At 40.0% G+C, this 27,066-nt stretch overlaps 1 protein-coding gene and 1 long non-coding RNA gene across 2 annotated transcripts in view; both read left to right on the forward strand.

Moving 5' to 3' along the window:
- Nucleotides 1-27,066, forward strand: part of LOC134284084 (uncharacterized) — an 816,516-nt gene that overhangs the window by 243,222 nt on the left and 546,228 nt on the right. The window lies entirely within an intron of this gene.
- LOC115257884 (probable very-long-chain enoyl-CoA reductase art-1) lies at nt 16,985-26,714 on the forward strand. Its single transcript, XM_062842347.1, has 5 exons — nt 16,985-17,143; nt 17,202-17,560; nt 25,584-25,800; nt 25,871-25,986; nt 26,047-26,714. The coding sequence occupies exons 1-5, from the start codon at nt 17,138-17,140 to the stop codon at nt 26,249-26,251; spliced, it is 903 nt and encodes a 300-aa protein (XP_062698331.1). The 5' UTR covers nt 16,985-17,137; the 3' UTR covers nt 26,252-26,714.

A 27,066-nucleotide genomic window follows, 5' to 3' on the forward strand; every position in this document is an offset into this window, starting at 1 on the left:
GAAAGAAATCCATAAAAATGGAAACGTTCGATTTTGCTATTTATTTATCGTTCCAAAACATTCGCACAGCAACATTTTCTGACTGTTTCTGCATTATAGCATAAAGAATAACTGAACTAATTCGGCTATCACTGTTGTAGCAGCAGATAAAGAAGGCCTCCTCGCGGTGCCCGCGGGAATTTTACGGAAAGCAAAATAGCAACGACACACTCATTGTACTACGTAAAACAAGATCTGTGTGGTCACACTCCGTCGGTGCCCAAATGGCTACAAAACCATCGTCCTCTCCATCAAGTACTACCGTAACGTGGAAGCGTTCCTGGAGAAGAATCCAATAGAGTACTTTACCCACAATAAGGAAGCTGAGGAGCCATTCAAGGTGATCCCCTGGGCTTGACGACTACCAAGCTTGAGGAGAAGCCGCCATCGCCAGCCGGAAAAGATTTTCAAGATCAACCTCCACTTGCTTCACTTCCCTTCTTGACGAAGGAACTGCAAGGCATTCGTACCTTATTATTCCCCGCTGTCGAATGAGATCGCTACAAGCATGTGCACCGAAAAGTGCTCCAACTGCCTGAACTTTGGTCATGGGGCCAAAAACTGCCACATCTAGACTCACTGTTCTCACTTCTCACGGTAATCATGCATTGCTCGGCTGAAGTTCTTTCCCCCAAATGTGTGAACTGCAACCAGAGTCACTTGTCGAATAGAGCTGCATTCATCCAGTTCCGGAAGCAAGCCAGCCAGCGTTACCATCGCCCGAAGAAACAGCAAGACAACATAGACCTCGACCACCACTTCTTCCCGAGGTTGCTCCTACCCACAGATGGGAAAAATTCCACTGTTGGCACCGGTTTTCCAGCAATAATTCCAAAAAACAGCGCCCCAACCACCGGATGGCTTGTTTTTTTTTTCATGCGTAGCAACATTCGCCTTCAAGGTCCTTAACCAGATTGCCTGCTCGTTGCGTAAAAAAAAAACATACGGAAGTCATCGACTTCCTGCAAACTTAAGACATCGATGTTGCTTTTCTGACATCAGAAACGCACGTCAAGCCCGAGAAGAATTTCCGTTTCCCGAATCACACTATTGTAAGGTCTCGACTGGATCAGCAATCAATCCGGTGGCGGTTGAAATATTCAGGAATTCCTTCCGGGATTTCTTAAGGCATTCTTCTCGAGATTCTTTGCAGGGTCCCTCCAGATGTTCCTCCCGGATGAAAAGATTCTTTCATGTATCCTATGGTTTCTTTGGATATTCATCCCGAAAAGGAATATTGTAGAATATAGATTTCTGCCGAGATTTCTTCAGGCAATCCTGGGAGGCAGGGATTCTACAGGGGATAGCCAAAATGTTTGAGATAGGCAACTTTTTTTTTCTCACAAAACTAACTTTTCATAGAGTGCATCAATAATTCTCTAATTTTGACTGTTTGTTCCCCTATTATATGTGCATGATTGGTACAAATTTGAGCATGATTGTTGAATATTTCGCAATGTTAGAACCGTTTTGGTAAAACACTATATTTTAGACAACTAATTTTTGAATTGTCATATCTCGGAAACTAGTGAACCGAATTGAATGAAATTTTTACCGTTTATCAACAATATATTGATGCTTGATACGACGCTATAAAATGTAATACCATCAGGGTACCAATTTCCGCTCATCTAAGGCCAGTTTTGCAGAAAAACATATCATCAATGACTGGTAAGCCAATTTGTAATGTTTTTGCATTTTGAGTTAGTTTAATCTATGTACAATCAGATACAAAACAAGACTTATGTAGAACTTTTCATAAAAGTATGATTTTATAACAATTTTTGAATTATTTTTGGAACTCTGTTTTCACAATTATTTTTTCCTGTTTAGCGGGAGTGTATAATAGTGATTGAATACACTGTGTACTAAAATCAACAGTTTTTACAATTTTCACGTATTTTTTTTGTGTGAGCGGTTATCGGAACACATAAAATTTCCTACAGCTTTTTTGGGTCCCAATAGCCGCTCAAAAAATTCTAGGTGGGGCTGGCTCACCGACACTTCCGGTCCGCTTTAGTGCTTTATGCATCATTGTGGCCAGGTGTTGCTCTAGTTTTTCCAACTGTATTGTAAAGCATGAGAGGTGATCCTTGGCATTCTTGTGTAAATTGGGGTAGGTACTCGAAATGTTGATCGATCACCAATTATTGCTGGCAGATGCAGTGGAAAGTTTGTCTTAATACGTATCAATCGTCTCTGACAAACGAGAAAAACTGACTTCACTGATTACCTGTCTCTGAGCCAAATTTGGTATAGAGTCTTCAGTCTCCGATTAATCGCTTCATGTTTGATGGAGGTTTTTTAATCCAATGGGTTACATAGCCGCTATCCGAATGAAGAGAGTAATGTTCCGCGTAATATATCACAAATCGAAAGAGGTACTGTACATTACGTGGAGCGGATATACTGAATTGGGTACCAGACCAAGTCCCTGCTGGGTGGCGCTAAATAGGTGAGCCATAGACAATAGAATCGTCAATGTCGTAGGGCATAGTATGTGACTATTGTCGAAACAACACTATTTTTGGTCATTGTCCAACTAAGTGCATAACTATGATAGGGTCAAGATTAGGATGAAATCATTGGTAAAATATAATAACACTTTTTAGTTTGTGTAGTTAGATGAGCTAGTGTTAACTTTTTACTGGGACATTTTCTGTAGGTTTATTCTAGATTACAATGCATTAGCTGCCCTTTAACTGAATTATTTTATAACAGTAAACAACATTATTCCTTCTTGATAAAAGATGTATGGACATAGAATTGCCAAACTATACATCGGATCAGATATTTTTCCGGTATTAAATTTGGGGGAGAGGTTAACACCTACGGAAAATAGTTTTTCAATGACAGACAAACATCACATGAACACAGCTACCAATGTACCAAACCTTCTCTACTGTCTTCTCATTTCGCCGCTTCCTATCCTCAATTGAACTTATCTGACACTAGTTAGGACTGACTGTGGGAGATCCGGGTTTCTAATTCTGTGTAGGACTTGTTGAAACGGGATGCCTGATATGTACTGTGGACAAATGGGCTGGAAGTACTGAGCAATCACAATTACTGTCGTACTAATCATATTAAATGCATGCTTTTCTACTTACATCCCGAACGTCGCCAACCGGCAAAGAGGACATGACGAAAAAACGCGAGATGGCCCTAACAAAAACTAGAAAGGCGATGAAAATGGTCACCGATGCAACGATATGGAAACAAAATAGATGAGAAATTATCGACCAAATCAAAATCTATGAACATATCGCTAATGTTCTTTATCATTCTTTCTTTTTCTCGTTTCAGCAACAAAATCGAAACCTCTCTACTATCTCTTCATTTTCTGCCTCTTCCCATCCTATTCCCACATCTTCTTATATCCTCTACCCCATCTATTTAATGTATCTGACACTTGTTGGGACTGGTAACGCCAGCGCCTGCCTGTGGAAGATCCCGGTGTGCTAATTCGGTGTAGGACATGTTAACGGGGGAGGCTTAGTAGGTCCACATCTGCCCACAAGCAGATGGGCTGACAGTTGTCGGCCTGGGTGTGGACTGAGCAATTACAATTACAATTACAATTACAATAGCCGCTCAAAAAATTCTACTGTTTTGCTTTTAAAATTTATGTTATTTGGTAAATATTGCATAAAATGGTTGCTCTCATTTAATTTATATTGTCCAAAAATATAAGCGACGAAAAGGGGGTATTTATGCGTGAAAACTTGATTTTTGCAACAGTGAGCGGCTATTGGGTCACTGGGCTACTGGTACACTGACGGTATTTTCTAACGATGAACAAAGTAATACCGGTTTAACATTTTCACCCATTTAGAGGAAAATAAGTCAAATTTACAATATCATAAAAAAATATTAAGTTTGTTATTCTTTCAATCCAAATAGGCTCTAATATATCTTATAAGAGATATATTGAGAACAGAAGCAGAAAATCTATGAATATCAACACTAAAGTTTAATGACATTGATGTAAAAAGAATACATTTTTTCGAGAAACATCCAAAATGTCTCAATCCATGATAACTTTTTTCAACGTTCAAAAAGCAACTATGTTTTAATGACATGAAAAGCATCAATGTATTGTTGATAAACGTTCAAAAGTTCATTAAATTTAGTTCACTGGTTTCCGAGATATGACAGCTCAAAAAAAAGTTGTCTGAAAAATAGTATTTTACGAGAACGATTCTAGCTTCGCGAATTGGTTAATCAAGGTTAAAATTGTACCAATGGTGCACATATTGTAGGTTGACAAACAGTGAAAATTTGAGAATTTTTGATGCACTCTATGAAAAGTTACAGCGTTTTGAACTTTTTTTGTGAGAGAAAGAAAGTTGCCTATCCCAAACTTTTTGACCACCCCCTGTTTTAGGTATTCGTGCCGCTACTTATGTGTCGTGTCCTTGAACAATCAGAATATTTAAAAAAGTTTTTAGTTTTCAAACATGGACGATTTAAAAAAAAACTCTTTTTTCATGCAAAAGTATATGAAAAAACAAAACACTGATATGATTTTTTATTTTGAAAAATGTTGATCGTTCAAGGACACGACACATACATAGCGAACACTCAAAAAAAATTGGTTGGAATCGGTTGAGAACTGTTTCCGCAATCGTAGGCACCGCATCGACGTTTTTGGAAAACATAATTCCGAGATAATCTCGTTTAAAGTTTCAAGTTTGCACTACGCGCTCATAAGGGAGCGAGACGCAAAACGCTATATCTTTGCTTGTACTGCTTGGATCTCAATAAAAATTTGACACAGCATTCCTAGGAACCCATACTTTAAGATAAAGAATTAAAAAAAATGTGCTCGACCTCCCTCCCCCTGGATATTCAATCTTGACGCGATGGGAGGGCTTAACCCATTAGCACTTTAGTGCCAGTTTATTCACCACCGCTTGGACTTTGAGCTAGATATATCTGGATATAATATTACTTTGGACTGAGATGATCACAGATATGCAGAAGACGACTAGCAAAATTAGGAACACAGTTTGATACATTATTGATTATATTTTGACAAATAGGGTTTGACAAATTTCTTTACAATATCGAATGGAAGCTCAAAAAGTGTTATCTAACACTAATATGAGAGTTATTTGGGGATGATGCTGGTGCTGTCAATGACTAACATCGGTTATGGACACTATTGGTAATCAGCTTGAAATAATTTTCAGAATGTATTATAAAATAATTGAGGATATTATCTGAATATTGTTTGGGGAAGCTGTCAGAAAAACTAGTTGCCCATACCCGAGCAGGAGAAAATAGCTGAAGAATAACAAACTCAGGTATGGAAAACCGAATACCTACAACCTGAATGAGGTATTAAGAAGCCCTGCATAAGAGGTAAAATACCTAAAATAATAACTGATGTGCTTCCTGTGCATAACACGCGAATAATGACTTCAGGTATGGTAATACCTAAATAATAATCAATGATTTTTCCATACAAATAGTGATTTTTCCATAATTGAATAATACCTCAATTAGTCCTCAAAACCAAAATAATAACCCGTTGAGATATTCTATCAATACCTACAAAATAACAAAATAAGTTATTTTCAATACCTGGACAACCGACCAATACCTGGTTTTGGTATGATACCTGACTTTGGTATGCTTCAGTTATGTGTCAGTTATTCATTCCTGCTCGGGTATCGGCTAAAAACGCTAGCTCTGGTAGCTGTCTTCGAATAATTTTCAGATATATCAAATGTTAAAAAATTAGCTACGACACATTTTATTTTTTTTTTTCTTTTTGCTCTTTGTATATTTCTTAAAGAATAGTACTCTGAAGGCGTTAACGTAGACATAGACACCTTTTTTTATCTCTGAATGTTGTCCAGTGACCTCGGAGATTTTCGATTATTGAAATATTGTTCAATTACCAAATCATCTTTGGAGCTTCCATTCGATCAAAAAACTAGTGCGATGGGAAAAGTTTTTTTAAAAACAGTATTTTTAAAAACTAGGGTAACCAATATAATTTGGACCCCCATATATTTTGGACCCCCTGGGTCGTATTATCACAACTTACACATGTGTAATGATGGGATGACGGAAATTTTTAGAATCATTCGCTAAATAAGATTGATCTGCACAGGCAGCAATCATTTCCTTACTGGAAATATCCTTATTTGCCTTGAAATTAATTTTTGCCAATCTCGTCATCCTTGCGAGCATCGTTCATGTTTACAAAAAGAGATTGCGGTGTTGAGGAAACTTGCAGATGTAAACAAAAACGTTTATCATTCTAGCGCATTTAATTCGCAAAGTTCGCCTAGTCACCCTTTGTCAATCAAGTAAATAGGATGTGACCCAGCATATTCAAGCGGCAAAATCTTCCAAAATAGTTTCAAACGAGTTTAAACACCGGGTGTCCAAAATATATACTGAGGAGGGTCCAAAATATATTGGGGTGTCCAAAACAGTGAAGACTGATGCTTCAAAAATCAGATATTTTCATCAAATTTTCAGCCAGAAATGACCTTATGGGTACTTTTAACGGACAGTGGAGGCATTTACGAATATACTAACATCATCATTATGTGTAAATACCCTCTGAATATGTTTGATTTTGACTTAAATTCAAACTAATGTCCTCTAGGGGTCCAAAATTCAACCGTTACCCTACTACGATCCAATGCAAATTACTACACACTTTGCTCAAGTTGACGACATCGTCTAGTCCATCGTGAGTATTGGTCCTAGTAGGGGGAAAGTTGGGAAAGGCTCCAGCTGGCCACTCTAAAAAAAAAAAATGTGCTCGACCTCAACAAATATAACCCCTAAGGGAACGTCCATAAATTACGTCACGCGAAAATTGACCATTTTCAACCCCCCCCCTCCCCCCTATGTCACACTTTTTGTATGAGACCTCAGAAGTTTTTGTATGGGCTGTCACACTTTGCTCAACCCCCCCTCCCCCCTAAAAGCGTGACGTAATTTATGGACGTTCCCTAATCCTATTCCGTTCAAGTTTGAACAAACCTATGTCGCATTGGGTGGATTGTTGCGACATTGTCACTATTATTGCACGATGGTTGAAACTTGATTCAGTGTACTGCCCATAACTTCATATTTGTAACATTTGCATATTTTGCTGGTACATTGAGTTAATATCGGGGATCATCATCAAATCACAAGTGCTTTCGACCACCTGAATAAAAAAATCAAGTTTGTTCTAGGATTTATGAAAAAAAATACCAAGTCATTTTGTCTCATTGAGCAATGTGACCGCTTAACAGTCACACTAGGAAAATAGATTGGCTTTAAAGCATGACATCAATCATACTGAGGTTCGATTTATTTTTTGACAATTCCCCGAGCATACAGGAACTGCTGTAGAAAATTTGATTGCTATACGACTGATGACAAATTTATGAGAAATTTTTATACTATTCAAAGTTGCAACTTTGAGTTCCATTTTCTCCAATGCCTATTTTTGTCGAATGTTACTGTTATGCGGTTATGGGCAGTGTAGTAAACAGTCATTTTCTTATATTTCTTTTGTAGTTATTTTTCCTTTCACTCATTATATATGAATTGTATCTATACGGATCAGAAAGGTTCGTAATTTTCGTTCCAGAGATACGAAATAAGCTATATATAGGGAATCGCGCCACTTGGGCGGTGGCTTCTATATTCGTCTGTTTTCCACTGTAACTCAGTCAAACTTGAACCAATTAACACAACTTTTGGAATGTGGTGAGATAGGTATAGTATCTACCCGTGTACAACATTTCAAGTCAATTGGTTCAAAATTGACTGAGTTATAGTGGCAAACAGACGAATATAGAAGCCACCGCCCAAGTGGCGCGATACCCTACTCACGGTTAGAACTCAACTGATATTTTGGCGATTCTAGCCAAATCTCAAAATTTTAAATGACCAACATGTAATACTTGTAATTTTATGCTAAATATTGAAATATCATCACTGTAGGTGTTCAATTTTTAAACGAATTTTAAAAATGGCCTATCAGTGATATCTACACGCCATCACAGTCAATTGAGTTGTGATGGACGAAGCAAAGTGAAAGTGACTCAACACACTGAAATAATTCTAAGAGCCTATTTTATCAGATACTGAACATACATTGTACCCGTAGTCTGACACGTTCACACCAAATGAATCGTTATACGTATCATATCATAAACAGTTTCGATTGAAAAGCCTTCTAATAAAACTCAATGACACTTGCGCATATCAGAGTTATATGCACATAACACGATCGATACATTATATTGTGCATATAACTTTAACCGGGTGGAAAAGCAACATTGACAGATAAAGTGGAATATGTTTTGCAAAATTTCGTAATTCCTCTAAGTGAGCTTCGTGGTCGTGCGGCTAGCGGCGTCGGTCATTTAGGCGTTGTGAGTTCGATTCCCGCTCCAGCCTATGGAGACTTTTTTTCAAAATGTGAAGGATATTATTGGAGTTGCATATACTTTGGCGCACCCAGCCCACATGATAGAAGCAAAATGCAAGACATATAACAGTACAATGGCGATCTGAGAGTCATACCACATGCGTCGCATATAAGTCTCACTTCCCACTTTCAACCCAAGATTAGATTCATATGATATTCCAATAGTGCAGTAATATAGGACTGACATATAACGATGATCGGGAGAGTTGGCTCAGTGCAGAGTACACGCTGACTTGGATCGCAGATAACCTATCAATATCGGCGATTTGCCTACCTTTGATAGTGACTAACTCTGTACAAAAATTCAAATCAATCGGTTCGAAATTGACTTAGTTATAGCGGCAAGTGCCCAAAATAGGTACACCTGCCCAAATGGTACAATACCCTATGTTGTTGTTATAGAAAAAATATAAAACGATCGTTAAATATGTTTACAACCAAAAAAATAAAAATTGAAATGTGTTATCTCTTGGCTCCTATTACCGCTCATGCATCCATTTACCGCTCATAATGGATCCATTCACCGCTCACTGGATTATTTTTTCATGGAATACACATAAACTGCCCCCATTCGCACAACAGTCCCATGTGAATAGGAAACCCAGCAAACATGGGACTGTTATGCGAATAGCGGCAGTAAACTACATAAACTATTAATTTATTAAAACAAAATAACTTTTATTTATCAAAGTATCTGAATGAATTTTTTTTTTGCGGATTTTATTGTTGTACAGTGACCCCACAATTTATGAATCGGCAAAAATGACCACAGTTTATGGATCACTCATTTGATCAACATGGTGATGCATAAATAGTGTACAAAATTAAGGTGATTCATCGGCGTAGGGTCACTGTATATCTGTTGGAAATTTCTCCCGCTGTTTGCCCTGAACTGTTCCCCTGCTACTATGCAGCACAGTGCGGAAAACATTTTTTAAGAACGTGATTTCAAGCACACCCATATAATGAAAGTTTTCTAATGTGGCAGCATGTTACATTCACTTTTGCTACGATACTTAACTAACATTTGATAATTTTTGTATGTTTGACCCAAAATGAGCGGTGAATGCCGATCTCTATAGTTGATTCTAAGAACTAGAAGATTTTTGTTCAGGGGGCCATGAACGGACTTAAAAAACCTATGTTTTTTGTAAACAATATTAAATCTAAGTACACAAATTTTCAGCTCTCAAATCGCTTCGATAATGTGAGTCACGGAATAGCCTTTCAAGGAGCAATTAAATATTTTCAAAAACTATGCGAAGATGCCGAAAACTAGGTGTGGCCCATCTTAAACCGCCTATACATTACACAGTGTTACGTCCTGGGGTTCGGGGTGGCCGGGAGACATGACAGTCTACACTGCAAACAATCCAAACGTCATAACTACGTGAAAACATACGTAGTATTTTTCCATCGCACTTTCCACGTAGCACTTACGTGGAACATGGGTAGCAAGTAATGAACTCAAGAATCACTCATGAACTATTCATCCACCGGTATTCCACGTAGCATTTACGTGACTTTTCGTATCCTTTATAGAGTGTGCCTGTAGTTCATACTGAACACTCCAGTAAATTGTATTTTGATTGAATATCACAATTACGGTATCTACAGATGAATTTCTGCTCCGGTTTTTACTTTTGGTTAAGTAAACAAATAGCTGCATTATCTTCTAACTGATGAATTTCAAACATAACTCGAAATGCATACAGTTGGAAAATAATGCAACCAATGGAGGAAAATGTAGGCAAGTAAACAACACATTTTTTCTCACATAGTTCACTTATTTAATTGATTTGAAATATTGAAACATTATTAAAGGGCGGTTTTTGGTGCAGTTTGAAGTTTTGTTTGTCCGGTTCCGTCAAGGGCTCCGCTAGAGTTAGATTACTGCAGCATGCTCTACGATGCATGCGGGTACTCTTGCTGACGGATGAAGAATAAATCCGCCGACATTTTTCACACCATCATCAAAGCGGAAATGCAAGCCATCCCTGTAGAATCATGAATAGTCAACTAAATATGCGCAAAATGCTCAACATTAATGGAAAATGTACTTACTGATGTCGAATTTCATCGTTGATGCAACAGCTCCCAGAATTTCTTTTTCACTGCCGCCATCTTGGCGCTTCACAAGCAAATTCATCACTAAATAAACAAAGAATGAATCTGTCAGAATGAAGTAGCTACGTGATTTTCTCATAACAGGTACTGGGCAACAAGATGAAGGTAACAGGAGCCTATTTTAGTGTTTACCATTGTTCCGGTGAATACTACCGTCGACAGGTAACTTCAAGGAAATGAACTCTTTTTTAGCGCTACGTGATTTTCCACGTAGCCTTGATGTGTGTATTATTTTGAGTGTATTTAAACTCCCAGGCGTAGCGAAATAGCACATTAAAACATAACTTTATTTACATTAAAATTACATTACAAAACGACACGTATGTACGACACGGCGACTAAATTACTTCTCATTAATCTAATTAATCTCTGCGATTGTGCATCGGCCGAAGGCATATTACAATGTTATCGGCGAGCACGCAGATCGGCGAGAGCATGAGAGCCAATAATCCAGTGGTTCTCAACATCTCCCCCTCTAAACGTTTGACGGTAAACCATTACAGCGGTCTTCTGGCGCAGGAAGAGCGATGATGGTGGACAGTGGTGAAAGCGTTGCCGGTGATCGGGTTGATGAAAACTGATGTACGCAAAACCGGAGCTTGATCCTGATTCCATCATTGTGTACCATCCACTCAAAGACGTCGCTGAACACTGAGGCACGTCCACGTGCCAAATCCATCCGATGCCCATGTCGATCCACAAAATATTGGGCGAATTTTGGATCCGACTTGACTCTGATCGGTGGGCGCTTATCAGAGATAATGATTTCTTCCCGAAGTGATCCTACAACGGACGACTTGAACACCTCTGCCGCACACTCGTTCTGCTGAGCGTGTTCGAAAGCCTCAACACTACTGTCGTCGTATGGTGCAGGTACGACAATAGGGTTTTTTATTGCTTGCTTCTGCTGCTGTTGTTCGTCACGATGAAACGTCGACACGGGAACAAACAGCTGATCCACTCGTGGCTGCCGCGGTTGCTCTTCATTTATTACCGCCGCCGTAGAGTCGGCATCATTTGGAAACGGTGCTTGGTGTTGTGTTTCCAGCTGTTGTGTGCTGATCGGGGAAGACTCTGGTGACTCGTATGCTGGCTGCAGTCCTCGAGCAGCCCAACATAGGGAAAACATCAACTGCGTCTGTTGGTTGAATGTTTTCATCCGCTCCACATAAGCTTGATATTGGAGCTCCATCAGCCGATTCATACTATCAAAGTATTTCTCGCTGGCTTCTCGCATCTGCCGAAACTGCCCATCGAGGTATTCTTCTCGATCGAGTGGAAACCGGCCTGACGATGATGGCGGCGGTGGTGCTTGTACCGCTGACTGCCCATCATATGATAGCGAGTCAATGGGGCATTCATTGACTCCAGCTGGGGTTTGATGCGAGGGTTGATTGTTGTACTGGTGCTGCTGAGGATGCATTTCCACGGGCACTGATGGGAATGGAGCATTTCGGTTCCGATAAACTGCTCCTAGAACCGGCGAGTGTAGCCACTGATCCACCTGACGCTGGTGCAGATCCTGTCCAGCCATTGAAGCCGAATGCTGGCGCTGTGCTTCATCACTCCGCCCGATGTCCATCGTGTCGCCATCGCCCATCTTCTCCTCCGCAGAAAACTTAACGCGTCGCGATTCCTCACTACTGCACGCACGGATTTCTCGTCGCCACTGTTACGGCCTGGAGTTCGGGGTGGCCGGGAGACAGAACTGTCTATTTAAACTCCCAGGCGTAGCGAAATAACACATTAAAACATAACTTTATTTACATTAAAATTACATTACAAAACGACACGTATGTACGACACGGCGACTAAATTACTTCTCATTAATCTAATTAATCTCTGCGATTGTGCATCGGCCGAAGGCATATTACAATGTTATCGGCGAGCACGCAGATCGGCGAGAGCATGAGAGCCAATAATCCAGTGGTTCTCAACACACAGTTATATGGGATGTATAACGAAAAAATATTTTATTTTTTTTTCTGTGCAAGGAACGTAAAGAATTTTCAAATAAATATATTTATCACTTTTCTGGGAATATTCGTTGATCTGACGCTTGAAAACGACACTGACCCATCTTGCCCCGCATACCATACATCATAAAACATGGGACAACTATGCTGTACACGGCAGTAAAACTTTAATATAAAAATGCTTATGGAACTGACTTGCGATTTAAGGCAGTCAAAAGTTGTCAAGAAATGATCAACTTGCTCCTGGATCATGATATCTTGTAATCTATATATATCTATCTATCTATATATCTTCTATCTATATATATAAAAATGAATTTCCGTCTGTCTGTCTGTCGGTCTGTCTGTCTGTCTGTCTGTCTGACCGCTATGCATTCGGAAACTACTGAACCGATCGATGTGAAATTTTGTATGTGGGTATGTTTAAGGCCGGGGAAGGTTCTTGGCTTGGTGTGAGACCGCTCCGATCTCTAAAACGAGGGGCTCCCATAGGAATGAACCGGAAATGAGCTGGGAGAGGAGTTCAACACGGTCGCAAACAAATCCAATCTAGAGTGCGGCGCAGAAATGATTGTCATATTTGAAAGGGCTGAAACGAATCGACAACATAACGCTGCTGTTCGATCACTGATCAGCGACTCCTGTGGAGCTGTACGGCCGGAAGTCTCGCCGGATGGCAAGGTGAGCGGTGTCTGGGCCTGTACTCGGCCGACAGGAAAGCGGGCATTGTAGGAGGGGGGTTGGCCAACAGGGGATGGAAATCGTTTACGGTAAGTCACAAAAACTGATCTGGTTTCGCGGGCCGAGCCGTGTGCTGGTCCAACAAAAGAAATCTTATTCGACGCAAATAAGTTTTAATATATGTATGCTCTAAAGAACCATGCAGGATAATTATATTACCTAAGCAGAGTTTTCCCTAAACGCCCAGTTAGCTCCTGCAAAGGGCAAAGAGGGGGGGGAGGATTCAGAAGGAAACAAATGTTTTTCCGGTGTTGTGGGACCCCTCCTTTCTGTGGAAAGGGAGGCTCCCTCATACATGAAACGGACATTTCTGAATGAATAACTCGAGAATCGGGTTTTTTAAATTAAGATAAATTTAATGATTTTCTATTTTTAAACAAAAGAGCCACTTTTTCTGAGCCGCTATGATTTTTTTCAGATTTTTAGAACTTTATTTTGGTATCTAAAATCAATTTCAAAGAGATTTTTTGAAATCACCTTTTGACAGCTGGGCAACTGCTTGACAGCTCCGCTCAGTACAAAATGCGACGAGGGGTGATTCGACAAATCGCTCCCATACAAATTTCAAATTGATTTTTAAATAGGTTCCCGGGCACCAAAATTTATGAAAATTTGGATTTCGGCTCAGTTTGGCATGTATATTCAGAATATGAAATTATCTCAACATCTTCTTTGGTGGTGGCCAATTCATCAAGCAAATGAAAAAAAAATTGCTACGCGGAGGTTTTAGAAAGCAATAAATGTTCCGATGGTAGAGTGAGACTCCTCCCCCCTCGAAAAGGGGGTTTCCATACAAATGTAACGGAAATTACTGCATAACTTGAGTTTTAGAAGCCAAAACACGTTACTATGGTAGGGTCTTTGGAAAGGGGGGGGGGAGACTCCCATTCAAATGCAAACTCGAGAACTAATCAAGCAAATGGAACCATGTTTGACATGTAAAGGGTTTAGAAGCTAAGAAATGCGTTCATGATAACTTGAGACGCCTCCACCTTTTGGAAAGACGGGGCTGTCAAACAAATGAATCGAAAAATTCTTCATCACTTAAGAGCCAATTAAACAAACCGACCTAATTTGCCATGTGCAGATTTAAGAGAACAATAAATGTTTTTATGATAGCTTGAGACCCTTCCCCGCGCTGGTAGGACATATCCTATACAAATAAATCAACACTTTTCTGAATATTTATAGAACAAATAAAGATAATAGAAAGGCAAGGAATGTTTCTTTGTTAGCGTGAGACCCTTCTTTTTTTTGGAAACGGAGCTCCTACACTAATGAAACAGAAACTTCCGTATAAATGAAGACCAAAGCAAATGGAACACAATTATTAATGTGATTGGTTTTGAAGGCAAGACATGTTTGAAAAGTCGTGTGCGACCCCCATCTCGCAGGACCCTCCTCCTATTCATCCAAAAAAAGTAGGGCGGCTGTACCACTAATAACACTACATAAGGAAAAATATTTCTACAAAAATAAGAAGAAAACCTACGAAAGTCAACAATATGTCAAATCATAGCTTAGTTTCCTTACTTTAGAGGAAAAATATAGAAACGGTATCAACACTGCTTTTGATATTTATTACGTCGTGTGCCAATGATAGGAACCCTGTACCTGTTATGGATACATTTGTTAATTTTGGTTCCACTTCGCACCATTTGCTTGCATTCCTTATGGGACTTGCCATAACTGGTACACTATGGCAAAATAAGGTGCAAAAGAGCCGAAATTTAAAGAAAAATGATTTATTTTTACTATAATTTTAGCAAATGTTCCGAATAAACATTAGGCAGAATGATCATCATGTCCTCATTGTCACACAGGTTGTTCTTCCTGCTCCTTATACTGCCACTCTTTCTGAGATTTTTCCTTCTTTTAATAATAGGCAGTTCTTTCAAGTCACACTGTTACATTATTTTGTGGCTCAACTCCTGAGAATGACAACAGAAATGTTTTCTTATTTTAATCAAAGTTTTTCTTTCGAGTGGCATTGTTGTGTAGCTTATGAAAGTTGAGATGTTAACTCTATGGTAGATTTTCTATTTTAAGGCGAATCTGGAAGAATTTCCTCACTTTTTGATTTTTTACTTAATAACGAAGCAATATTTTCAAAATCGGGTTTTGTACACAGAGGAAGGATCAAGGTATCTCCTGAATTTTTTATTCAGGTGGAAAATGTTTTTCAGTTTTAAGGAAACCATTTTTAAATAAAACTAGCTGTCCCCGGCAAACTTTGTCTTTCCTACTGCGTTTTTTGACGTTTCAAGTCCCTAGCCAAGCCCATGTCCCCGTTCAAAATGTATGAAAACCCGATTTTCAAAAACTCTCAATTTTCCCATGTTTTTTGCCTCATAAACCTTCTTTGGGTGAAAACTAATAGAACAAAACTTAGACGACCCAAATCGGACCATCCTTTCGCAAGTTATGCGCGGTTCCACGTATGCCACTGCATTTTTATATATAGGGAATCGCGCTACTTGGGCGGTGGCTTCTATATTCGTCTGTTTTCCACTATAACTCAGTCAATCTTGTACCAATTGACGCAATTCTTGGAATGCGGTGAGATAGGTATAGTATCTACCCGTGTACAAAATTTCAAGTCAATCGGTTCAAAATTGACCGAGTTACAGTGGAAAACAGACGAAAATAACAGACGAAGAAAACCACCGCCCAAGTAGCGCGATACCCTATATAGATTTAAAAAATATGGTTTTTGAAAAATTGGTAAAAGTTTTACACCTGAAAAAAATTCAGGAGATAGCTCGATCCTTCCTATAACTTTTTCCTCAGACGTTGGATCACTTTGCGGTCTTCGACAAAGTTGTTTGGCATATAGTCACCTACAATAATAAGGTACACCGGGGCAAGTTGAAACGGGTGGGGCAAGATGAAACGCGAAGTTTTGAAATAGATTTCAATAAAATTTGAAAATTTATCCTTCACTAAAAGATTGTTTGAATCAAAAACAATGTGTTATGGCAATCAAATTGTTTATCATCTGTTTCATCTTGCCCCACCCGTTTCAACTTGCCCCGGTGTACCTTACCAAAGGGTTTGATTATTGAACGCTTACAGCGCCACCTAGCGGCAAAATTCGAAACCTAAAATTTCTGCATACATTTGGCCAAGTTTTCCCATACAAACTTCAAGCGCCCCCTTAGGCTTAATTGATTTTGCTCAAATTTTGAACGTAGCTTCTGGGAGTCCAAAACAACTGATTTAGGAGGTTTTTCGAAATTTTTGTTTTTCATATAAGTGTGGGCCACCTTAATATGGAATTATGAAAACAGATGGGAACAAATGTCCCAAATAAAAGAGCCGGTCTTCCAAACGACTTTACAAAGGAGTTTACATAACATTAGTAGCCATTTAACTAATAAACGAATAAAATGATAAACAATTTTTTTGAATTCAATTAGTTCACAGGATGACGCGTTTAAAGCATAAACAAAAACATTAGAAAAACTTTGAAACTAAAATTCAAAACCATCTCAACTAAACCAATATAAAGTGTCGTAGTGCAAGAGCCCCAATTGATATGGACAATACAAGGTTTGTCGGGTCAGCTAGTAATCAATAAATTTCTTCAGCTAAACATTAGTGGTAGCTTCAAATGAAAACCATCTGGCATCATTGGATAACACCACTACAATCAATCCATATAACACAAGTGACAAGCAATACGTAAACGGTCTTGCGGTTCTTCCACTTTCTCGTTTGTGCTTGACCAGAGAAGTCGTCTTACGTGTGTCGTGTTGTCGGTACCAGCTATTTGCCGTGCTGTGAAATTCTCAAAATTATGGAGGTAAGGGTATTACAATATAATCGAATGTTAACGAAACTAATCAAATTATTCTCCTCAGATCGAAATCCTCGATGCGAAAAACTCCAAACCCCTGGGCAAGTGCCGTGTGCAGGGCGACACCACCATCAAGGCACTGAAAAATGAGGTGCAAAACATGAAGAAATCTTTGACCATCCACCGACAGGCCCTGCGATTGGAACCCCGTGGAAAGATATTGAAAGATTCCGACACCCTGCAGTCGCTCAGCATTTCGTCCGGTGGCAAACTCTACGTGAAGGATCTTGGGCCGCAGATCAGCTGGAAGGGTGTCTTCCTGGCAGAATACGCCGGCCCGATATTTGTGTACATGATCTTCTACCAGAGGCCGTCGTTCATCTACGGTAGCGCCGCTGCGAATCCAGTTAGTCTGACTGCCAAGTAAGTGGATTTTTTTTGCTGTTACTTTTTACGTGTGTTATCATAATCGAAAGGTGTGTATATAGTGAAAATGTAAGAAAGCAGCCGGTAATTTATGCGCATTCCATTATTCAATACCCTGCAAAGTCAACGAGCAAAGGAGACTTTTTGGTAGGGGTTATCGTGGCTTCCTATGATATTGATGATACCGTACTGTGTGGTGACATTGATCGTTACATTAATAGAGCTTTTACCTTAGTATCTATTGCAAGGCTGATAGCAATCAGGTCACTTAAATAAGGTTGTACTCGTTGTGAGAGCCACTATTGAAGTTCCTTTACCGATCAATGTTACGCTATTTTACAGTATTTGGAAGAGTTCAAGTGATGCGATGACTAAATCAAAAACAAGTGATCACAGTAGCTAATCACTGATAAGATAAATGTTAACTTAAATCCTATATTACAAGAAAACTTTGCAAAATATTTGCAATAAGAAAATCATGCATTTGCCCAATTAATGTAGTCAACATCAGAGGCTACCCCGATACCGACCTCTGATCGGTTATATAAATAAATAAAACTTCGCGATTGTTACTTTTGCAACATACAATCACAGTCAGACTTTAATACACCAAACCAACAACAGCGCTGGTGCGCGGAACTGACGAAAAAGCCTAATTTTGTCTACGTCATTCCACGTATTTTCGCCACCAAGCAACGCGTCTATCTCTCAATGTGGGTTGAATGTTTACGATAGGCAGCAGGCAGTAGCTCTGCTGGCTTGCTTATGCCTGCCTCGTTTGGCTATAATGGATATCACACAAAATCAAAGAAGCGTATAGAGGATATGTCGATCCAGCGTTGGATGTATCAACTCTCGACTTGAATGGGTGATGATTGTTAAAATATCGTCATACTCCATACGTCATAATTGCATGCAAATAATAAAAAAGCTACCGCCCTTTGAACAGGAACTGTACAAAACATTGCTTACGTTTGTATGACAATGACAAATATTGGCTTTTTGTGTAAAAAGTTGTACCTTAACGACCCTGAACAGTAACGGCGAATGCTGCATGGTCAACGAATTCTGCTCTAAACCGTACGGAAACTGTTACTGTGAAGGCTCGTTTATGAATTACGTGACGCTAGAGCAGGCATGGCAAGTCGTTTTATTGTGAATTGGTCACTTGGTTAGCTAACCCAATCAACAAACCAGTCAACAAATAAAAATTATGTTCTGGTGAGCTAGAAGGCGAATCAGTTCTAAATTCATAAATTTCCCTTGATGAAGATGTACTTACGTTGTATTTTTGTACCGACTACACAATGTCTGGGCGATCTCATGATATTTCTGAACATACTAAACGAAGAACGATTTCTAACGCAGATACCTACTAAAAATTCTAACGCAAATGCTGAAATTTAATTTCCGAATTGCAGTTAAAAATTAATGGGTTTTAGACGTAAATAAAATGCCATATTTTTAAAGAAAATGGTGGAAATTCTATCAAATTTTCTCTATTTTGAATGTTATTTTTTTAAGAATTCAATGCTAAATACACCAGGTAAAAATACAGGAAAAAGGTGCCACAAGTCCAAAGTACTTCTAGGTACTATCTTGTGGGATAGTAGATGTGGTGCTTCTCTCTTGACAGTTATACTGATAATGATAATTCCAAGAGCTCGACCTACTCATCGAGCTGCTAAACTACCACATCTCCTTTTCTTTCGAAAGTGACCATAGTCCGTTAGCCGCAATTACTTCCTCCAGGTCACAACAAGAGATGGGTGTTTGTTTAGACTACAACCGCTCAAATTAGGGATTGTATATAGGCCCGGAAAGCAAAACGTTGCAGATCCACTATTTCGTCTAAACGGAAAACTTTGTTTCTGAAGCAATCCACCTTTGAGGTGAACTTGGAAATCTTGTCGCCTAACTCAACGGACAGAATCCGTTCCTGAGGCAGTCCACCTTTGGGTGAAATTCATAATTTGATCGCCTAACTCAACGGATTTAATCCGTTCCTGAGGCAGTTCACCTTTGGGGTGAACTCATTTTTCGCCTAACTCAACGGCGAGCTCAACGGATTGAATCCGCTCCTGAGGCAGTTTACCGTTACGGTGAACTTGATGTTTGTTTCGCCCTGAACAACGGATGGAATCCGTTCCTGGGGCAGTTCCTTGCGAGGGAACTTGAACTTGGTAATGTTGCCGCCTAACTCAACGGATTTCTACCACTCCTGAGGCAGTCCACCTTTGGGTGAACTTCATCATTTTATCGCCTAGCCCAACGGATTTAGTCCGTTCCTGAGCCAGTTCACCTTTGGGGTGAACTTATTTTTCGCCTAACTCAACGGATTGAATCCGCTCCTGAGGCAGTTCACCATTACGGTGAACTTGATAATTGTTTCGCCCAACTCAACGGACGGAATCCGTTCCTGGGGCAGTTCCTTGAGAAGGAACTTGATAATTTTGTCCAATTCAGGTAACCGAAGTTCGTTGCCTAGACAACAACTTTTTTGGCTTGACTTTTTTTCCTCGCAGGATGTCCCATATTCTCGGCAGACCAGGAAGAGTTCCTTCTTGATGGTCTGCTTCACTTGCAGCTCTTGCACGTCCTTTCACGGACAACGGATCTTGATTTTTTTCATTGTCTGGATTGGATCTCCAAAATCGCGTCCAAAGTCGTTTTGGCAAACGCTCCGATGATCGTTTCGAAGGCTCGAAAGCAAACGGGATTCGTTCGTCGCCAATGTGGTGCTTCTCTCTTGACAGTTATACTGATAATGATAATTCCAAGAGCTCGGCCTACCTATCGAGCTGCTAAACTACCACAGTAGATATATTTTTTTCAGTATAAACTTCGAGGATCCCGAAATATTTGGAGAATCCAAGTAAATCTCTTGGAAGTATTCAAAATCAAAGTTCCAGGCGGAACTTGTGCTGCACAAATACCAAAGAAAACACTTCAACAGGAATCTTACAAAAAGTTCCCACTGGAACTTAGCCTGCCGCTCTTCAACTTGGTGTTCTTTGAGAACTTCCTCGGTTATTAATTGAAGGGCTTTCTTTGCCTGCCATTGCATGAATTTGTACATTGTGAGGCAAAGACAATGGTACACTATGCCCAGGGTGTCGAGAAAATTTCCTCGACCGGAACAGGAATCTCCGGATTGGCTTGCAAAGAACGCGTGGAGTAATTTTTGGATGAGTCTCAAGAATCTCTTTGAAGAATCCCAGAAAGAATTCCTAATCAATTCCTAAAAAAAACTTTTGAAGGAATCCCAGAAAGAATTTTTGGAGAAATTCCAGAATATAATCTTCGAAGAATTCTCGTGGGAAATTCTGAAGAACGGGAAGAACACCTGTAGGAATTGCAAAAGGAAAATCTTGGGGAATCGTAAAAGCAAATCCGGGATGAGTTTCAAGAGGATGTCTTGGTTGAAATTCAGAATTATTTTCTTAATGCATTCCGATTCCTGGAAGAATCCTCGAAGAAACTTCAGAAGGAATTTTAAAAGCAACATCTGGGTTAATCCGAGAAGGAACTCTTGCAAAAATCCCTATTTATCCTCGTAAAATTCCCATCAAATTCCATGAGATAACCAAGCTGAGTATTACGAGATAACCTAGAGGTGTCCCTGAAGAATCTACTTGGGAAAACCTAAAAGAAGTTCTGGGGAAGTTTCAAGTTATTGCATAAAAACTTCCTTAAGGTGAAACATCAAGAAATCCCATTGTAATTTTTCATACAAACTTTAGAGGCGCAAATCTGACGAGCAAAGCATCGAACCAAGCCACATTTGTTTATGCTGAAGTGTTCACTTGCAAAAGAGAAGAGGCAACTTTCCCAAATCGAGAGCATTTGTTTACGAATTTTCAAGATTGATGCTCTTGAAAACGTGACCAGGGGTCCAAGTCGACCATTGTGCCAGCCATATTTGTATTCTCTGATGTTTCAACTTATCCTAGAAGAAATTTATATAGAAATCTGTTAAGGAATAACTAGGGGAATTTCAGGAGATAATAGTGAAGGAATGCCATTTGGAAAAAGGGGACATCCTTTTCTGCTAAGATGTCGAAATCGTGTGCAGAGATATTGATTATTTCAGAAAGTGTGTCATTCTTGAACAAAAACTGAACATTGCTGTTTTTAGCGTCGTCTTAACTGTCTAACCCTAGAGCAGTTGCGTTTTTGACGACCTTCAGCGATACCACGCTCACGCTATGTACAACAAGCGTGTAATTTTCATGGTGCGTGTACTCAGTACACGACGCGACTGCTTCAGGATTAATAGTGCTTAACCTCATTTGCAGCTCTATTCTGCACTAGGGCATTCCGTGAGCGATAACCATAGACAGCTGCATTGAAACTGTGTACAGCGCCTAAATGTATTCTATTCCACTTTATAGAACTGGTTGCCTTTGTGCTGTTTTCCACTTTCTATTCTGTCCATGGTAGAATGATAAGCATGATGGTAGTAGCAGTTCGCCGATATTCAATTATCCGGGGCCGTTAGAGCCATGGGCTTTGACGAGGGTGAGTGCCAGCCGCTATCGGGAAGAAGAGCAATGGCGAAAAATTGTAAATTCAAGGAGTGAGATCGAACCCATGAGTCATGACCGAGTGACCACTACGCCAGGGGCTCCGGTGGTTAATAGTCGACATTAACAGCTGCTGTAGTGATTTTCGCTATGAACTGTAACAACATTTATCTAACTACCCAACTAACATTTATTGTGAATGTAAACGTCAACAAAGCGTCCTCAATACGGCTTCATGCTGATTTATTGTGTTGTACATATGGACGGAAGCTTCTATGCAAGCCCTATACCAATGAATCTGGCGAACTTAATCCACATGTATATGCTGTTGCGAGCAGCTTCTATGCCACGAAGTCATAGCTCTTTTCTCGGCTCCTATATAACCACCAATTGAATAACATCTTGAGAAGGTGCTTTTTCAGCCTTTTCACAGTTGTTAAATAATAGTTATACGGCGTCCCCAAATTAAACGATTAAATATAATTAGGTTATGGATACCGTGACGCAATACATGTGGAACTGGAATTATCACTTTTACAATTGAATAATTAAAGTACTTGCCGCTACTTGGAATTGAACTTCAGATCTCCGTATCCACTGGTCCCGATGATGTCCTCGCTGCCACACTGCTATATATAAATAGCATAGAAAATAGCCCGTTTTGTTTTACTCCAGACAAGGCTTCATAATTGTGCCACAAGAAACCTTACCCAACTTAATCTTGCTGCAAAAGCTTGTGAAACGTCAAACACAATAATGTTTACATTGACCAAGCTGTGGGGTTGCGCCAACAGATTCTTCTTCACAGCTTCTAGCTGAAAGAGTGTTCTTTAAACGGCTACGAAGCGCTGCTGTTTTGTGTTTTGGCAACATTACAAAACGTACTGTATAAAAGCAGCTGTTGTAGTGGCTGGGACTCTTACTCGATTTGCATATCTTCCGGCATTGAATTAAAGTGCAATAAAAGCAACCCAAATAATTTCACAGTACAGAGATGGATAGCTTATAAAGAATTTGTGTAGTAGCTATATATCCCGCTTAAAGTTTGTTTTGACAATAATGTTTACATCCGACAAGCCGTGTTGGTAAACCAACAGTTTCTTTATTACAGCTTCTAGCCGTAATGAAATCGCATAACGGCCTTTAAAGCGCTGCTGGTTTGGGGATTTGTCAGTATAACGAATTGTACTGTATAGTAGAAGCTGTTTTGTTAGTGGGGACTCCTATTCGATGTGTTCAAGTTTTCACATCTTCCGGGAAATCTCCCGGAGTTGGAATAGAGTGGAGTAAAGGCAGCCCCAGTGACAAGCAATGGACCTAATTTGCAGCTCTATTGTGCACTAGGGCATTTCGTGAGCGATTGCCATAGACAGCTGCATTGAAACTGTATATAGCGCCTAAATGTATTCTATTCCACTTTATTGAACTGGTTGCCCTTGTGCTGTTTTCCACTTTCTATTCTATGGTAGAATGATGAGCACGATGGTAGTAGCAGTTCGCCGATATTCAATTATCCGGGTCCGTTAGAGCCATGGGCTCAGAAGGGGGTGAGTGGTGCCAGCCGCTACCGGGAAGAAGAGCACTGGCGACAAATTGTAAGTTCAAGGAGTGAGATCAAACCCATGAGCAATGACCGAGTGACCACTACGCCACGGGCTCCGGTGGTTAATAGTCCTTGATATTAACAGCCGTTGCCAGAGTCGTCACCAGCCAATCAGCTGGCGAAAGTCTGACGATCTCATTACCACACACAGCAGCAAAGGTGGTGCTTGATTCGTCGCGATGATTCAAAAATGCCGACTGAAAGTTGGCAGCGCGTTTTGTTGTGAAAACAACATACAATATGATCACCAGGTGGTAATAGACGCCGACTCCGCCGCTTCCCAAACTCCTGGGTCCCTCGTTCAGACATTTCTGCATAGCAGATCTGAATATCCCGGGAGCCTCTGCAATGGCTATTTGTCAGAAGGCCAGGAATCTGGGGCCTTACCTACGCTAAAGTATTTTGCAATCCCCGCAAGTTCCTCATCGGTGATCCTCTATTTATCTCCTGCTTTAGTCTCCAGCGGTTCTACGATAAAAAATGTTTCGAGTCATGATGCGAGAAGATCCCAGGATCGTATTGACACACTAACTATGACCTAGGATATGACCATCATAGCAGACCTTTTCGCTGGATCTGATCCCGCTGGTTAGTATTTTTACATTGGTACCCTACAAATGCGCAACGCCCCATGTTTGGTCATTTTTATGTACTAGAAACAAAATGGAACATTATAAATGCACAAAACACAACATGCAACACAAAATATTGTCGCGCTTATCTTTGATTAGAGTCTTGCGGCGGTCGTACACTCGCAAGGCATATACTGCCGCAGTGACAGTCGCAAGGCTCCCGCCAGAAACAAAAGCACGTGGGTTTCGCAAAGTGACAGGTGTTTATGAATGTATTTGTGATAAACGATAAGAGTAGCTCACTAGAATGAGCGTGCTTGCTGTCAAACCCCATATAATGGAATTGAATACTTTTAAATCTGGTGTCGCTGTTATGATTAGTGACTGTCACGCTTAAATCAGAAGCCAAGGGGCAGATAATCGCCATATTCTGATTTTTCATGAGACGCATAATAAATGAACCACTAAAATAACTAAAACGGCCGCTATGAAATGAACAGATAGCGCCACCGTAGCCTTGTGTGTTTAACATAACTCGACTGCTGTCAAAATGTTAATGTCCATATAAGGTGGCGCCTTTATTTACATGCGGTAAACGAAAGAAAAGCTTGCTTCATTGATCCATTGTGCCCTATTATCCAAATAGATAACGAAGTCCGATCCCAGGATGACGATGTTTCATAATAGGACGCAATCAGTGAAGTACTAGATTGAAAGTAGTGAGCTGAATTTTTGTATGGTGAGATGATCAGTTCTCCATTTCTGCAATGACATGGTGCAAACAGCGTGGGTTATATGGTTTCTTTCCTAATTTAATGCTGTTTGAGCAAAAGTTTGGGTAACTGTGTTGTTGAAGTTGCAAGAAATAAATAATACAACAACACTGTTACAAAAACTTCTGCTCAAATAGCATAAAATTAGTCAAGAAATCATATAACCTACGCTGTTTGTACCATTTCATTACAGAAATGGAGAACTGATCATCTCACCATACAAAAATCCAGCTCACTACTTTCAATCTAGTACTTCACTGATTGCTTCCTATTGTTATTCCATCAGTCAATCCTGTGATTCTATTTTTTTTCTGGCTGGTTGCCTTTAGTTCCCAGCGATAGTTGCTTTTATAGCTGGTGCATGATCTAGGAGTTTATAATCCAAAGGGGGCATCTCCAAATTACAAACGAAACACACTCCATGCATCAATCGGAGAATTTTCCATGAATTAGAGAATGCAATTAATGGAAAATTCTTAGAACTATAAACATAACAGCTACTTCACCAACGTAACAATGTGTCTAATCACTTACCCTATGTTTCAGCATTGCCGCCATCTGCTGGGTTGCTCACTACGCGAAGCGTCTGCTGGAGACGCTGTTCGTTCATCGGTTCTCCCATGCCACCATGCCGCTGAGGAATCTCTTCAAGAACTGCAGCTACTACTGGGCGTTCGCCGGATACGTTGCGTACCACGTGAACCATCCGTTGTTCACCGAACCCAGCACCGCTGTCATGTACGCCGGGTTGGCTGGATTCATTGTAAGTTTTGTTCTCTTGCAATGTGTTATAGACTGTTTTTTTTAATTTGCCGCATCCATTTCTATTTCAGGTGAGTGAGCTGGGAAATTTCTCCATTCACATGCTGTTGAGAAATCTGAGACCAGCTGGTTCCACAGTTCGCAAGATTCCAAAACCCGACGGCAACCCATTGACTCAGTTGTTTAAGTAAGTTGGAAGTTGTTAGATAGGAGAAGCTATATTTTAACACTTTGTCTGCGCTTCTAGCTTCGTGTCCTGTCCGAACTACACGTACGAGTTCCTGTCCTGGCTGTCGTTCTCGATGATGACCACCTGCGTTCCGGCGTTGCTCTTCACCGCTGCCGGTATGTACCAGATGACGGTTTGGGCCATCGGAAAGCACAAGAACTACAAGAAGGACTTCAAGGATTACCCCAAGGGTCGCAAGGCTATTCTGCCGTTCGTGATCTAAGTTGATCGTGACGCCTAGAGAGATTGCTTTGGGAATATTTATTCGGTAGGGAGGGCATTTAATACATAACACTATTTTTCGAGTTTCTTTGGTAACAGGTATAGATTTTCTGTAGCGTCGTTAAGAAGAGATTAATGGTTTTAGATTAGCTGGTAGCGATAAGAACCGTAACATGTTGGGAGGGTTAGACTTAAGAGACAAATCGGTGATTCGACTGTAACTTCGTTGTATTGATGAAATTCATCAATGTGCTAGCATTCCCATAGCTGAAGAACGAGGTTTGTTAAGGATAGTTTAAATTCTATGAGCCACACAAAGATCATTAATCCTAAGATACATCTAATATTGCCACGAGATCAGTGATGGGTTAGGATTACAAGTTTGACAATTTCAATAAAATTTCGGCTATTGTAAGTTTATGAACCGCATGACTTGAAATAAAGCTGATTGACTTCTGTAGAAATCATTGTTTTTTTGTTCGATCCATGTTTCTTAAGTACCTGTGTAACTTTACTCCAGCGCCGAGTCTTGGGCAATGTTCCTTCAGTTTCCTCATACGATTAAGGTTCGTCAACTGAAGTTGACTGTTTCGACATATGTATTCGCTTTTTTGTACACTTCACAACTCGTGATTGATGCGTCCGCTCGTGATAGAGTTGTTTGCTTTTGCAAGGTACGGGACGTGAGTGATGACGCAGTCATTGGAAGGGCTGTAATACACAAATTCTTCAGCAACTTCAAGCTAAGTAATACATTCTCATTCTCATCCTCATTAGGGTAAATCGCCAATTGTTGCACGGCTAAAAATTCGCCAA

Source organism: Aedes albopictus, chromosome 3 (assembly GCF_035046485.1).
Source record: "Aedes albopictus strain Foshan chromosome 3, AalbF5, whole genome shotgun sequence".
NCBI lineage: Eukaryota > Metazoa > Arthropoda > Insecta > Diptera > Culicidae > Aedes > Aedes albopictus.

Excerpts from the sequence above, each read along its gene's own strand:
- LOC115257884 (XM_062842347.1), top strand. Across the intron at positions 17,561-25,583 it reads CCAGTTAGTCTGACTGCCAA|CATTGCCGCCATCTGCTGGG; the intron begins GTAAGTGGATTT and ends CCTATGTTTCAG. Across the intron at positions 25,801-25,870 it reads CCGGGTTGGCTGGATTCATT|GTGAGTGAGCTGGGAAATTT; the intron begins GTAAGTTTTGTT and ends TTTCTATTTCAG.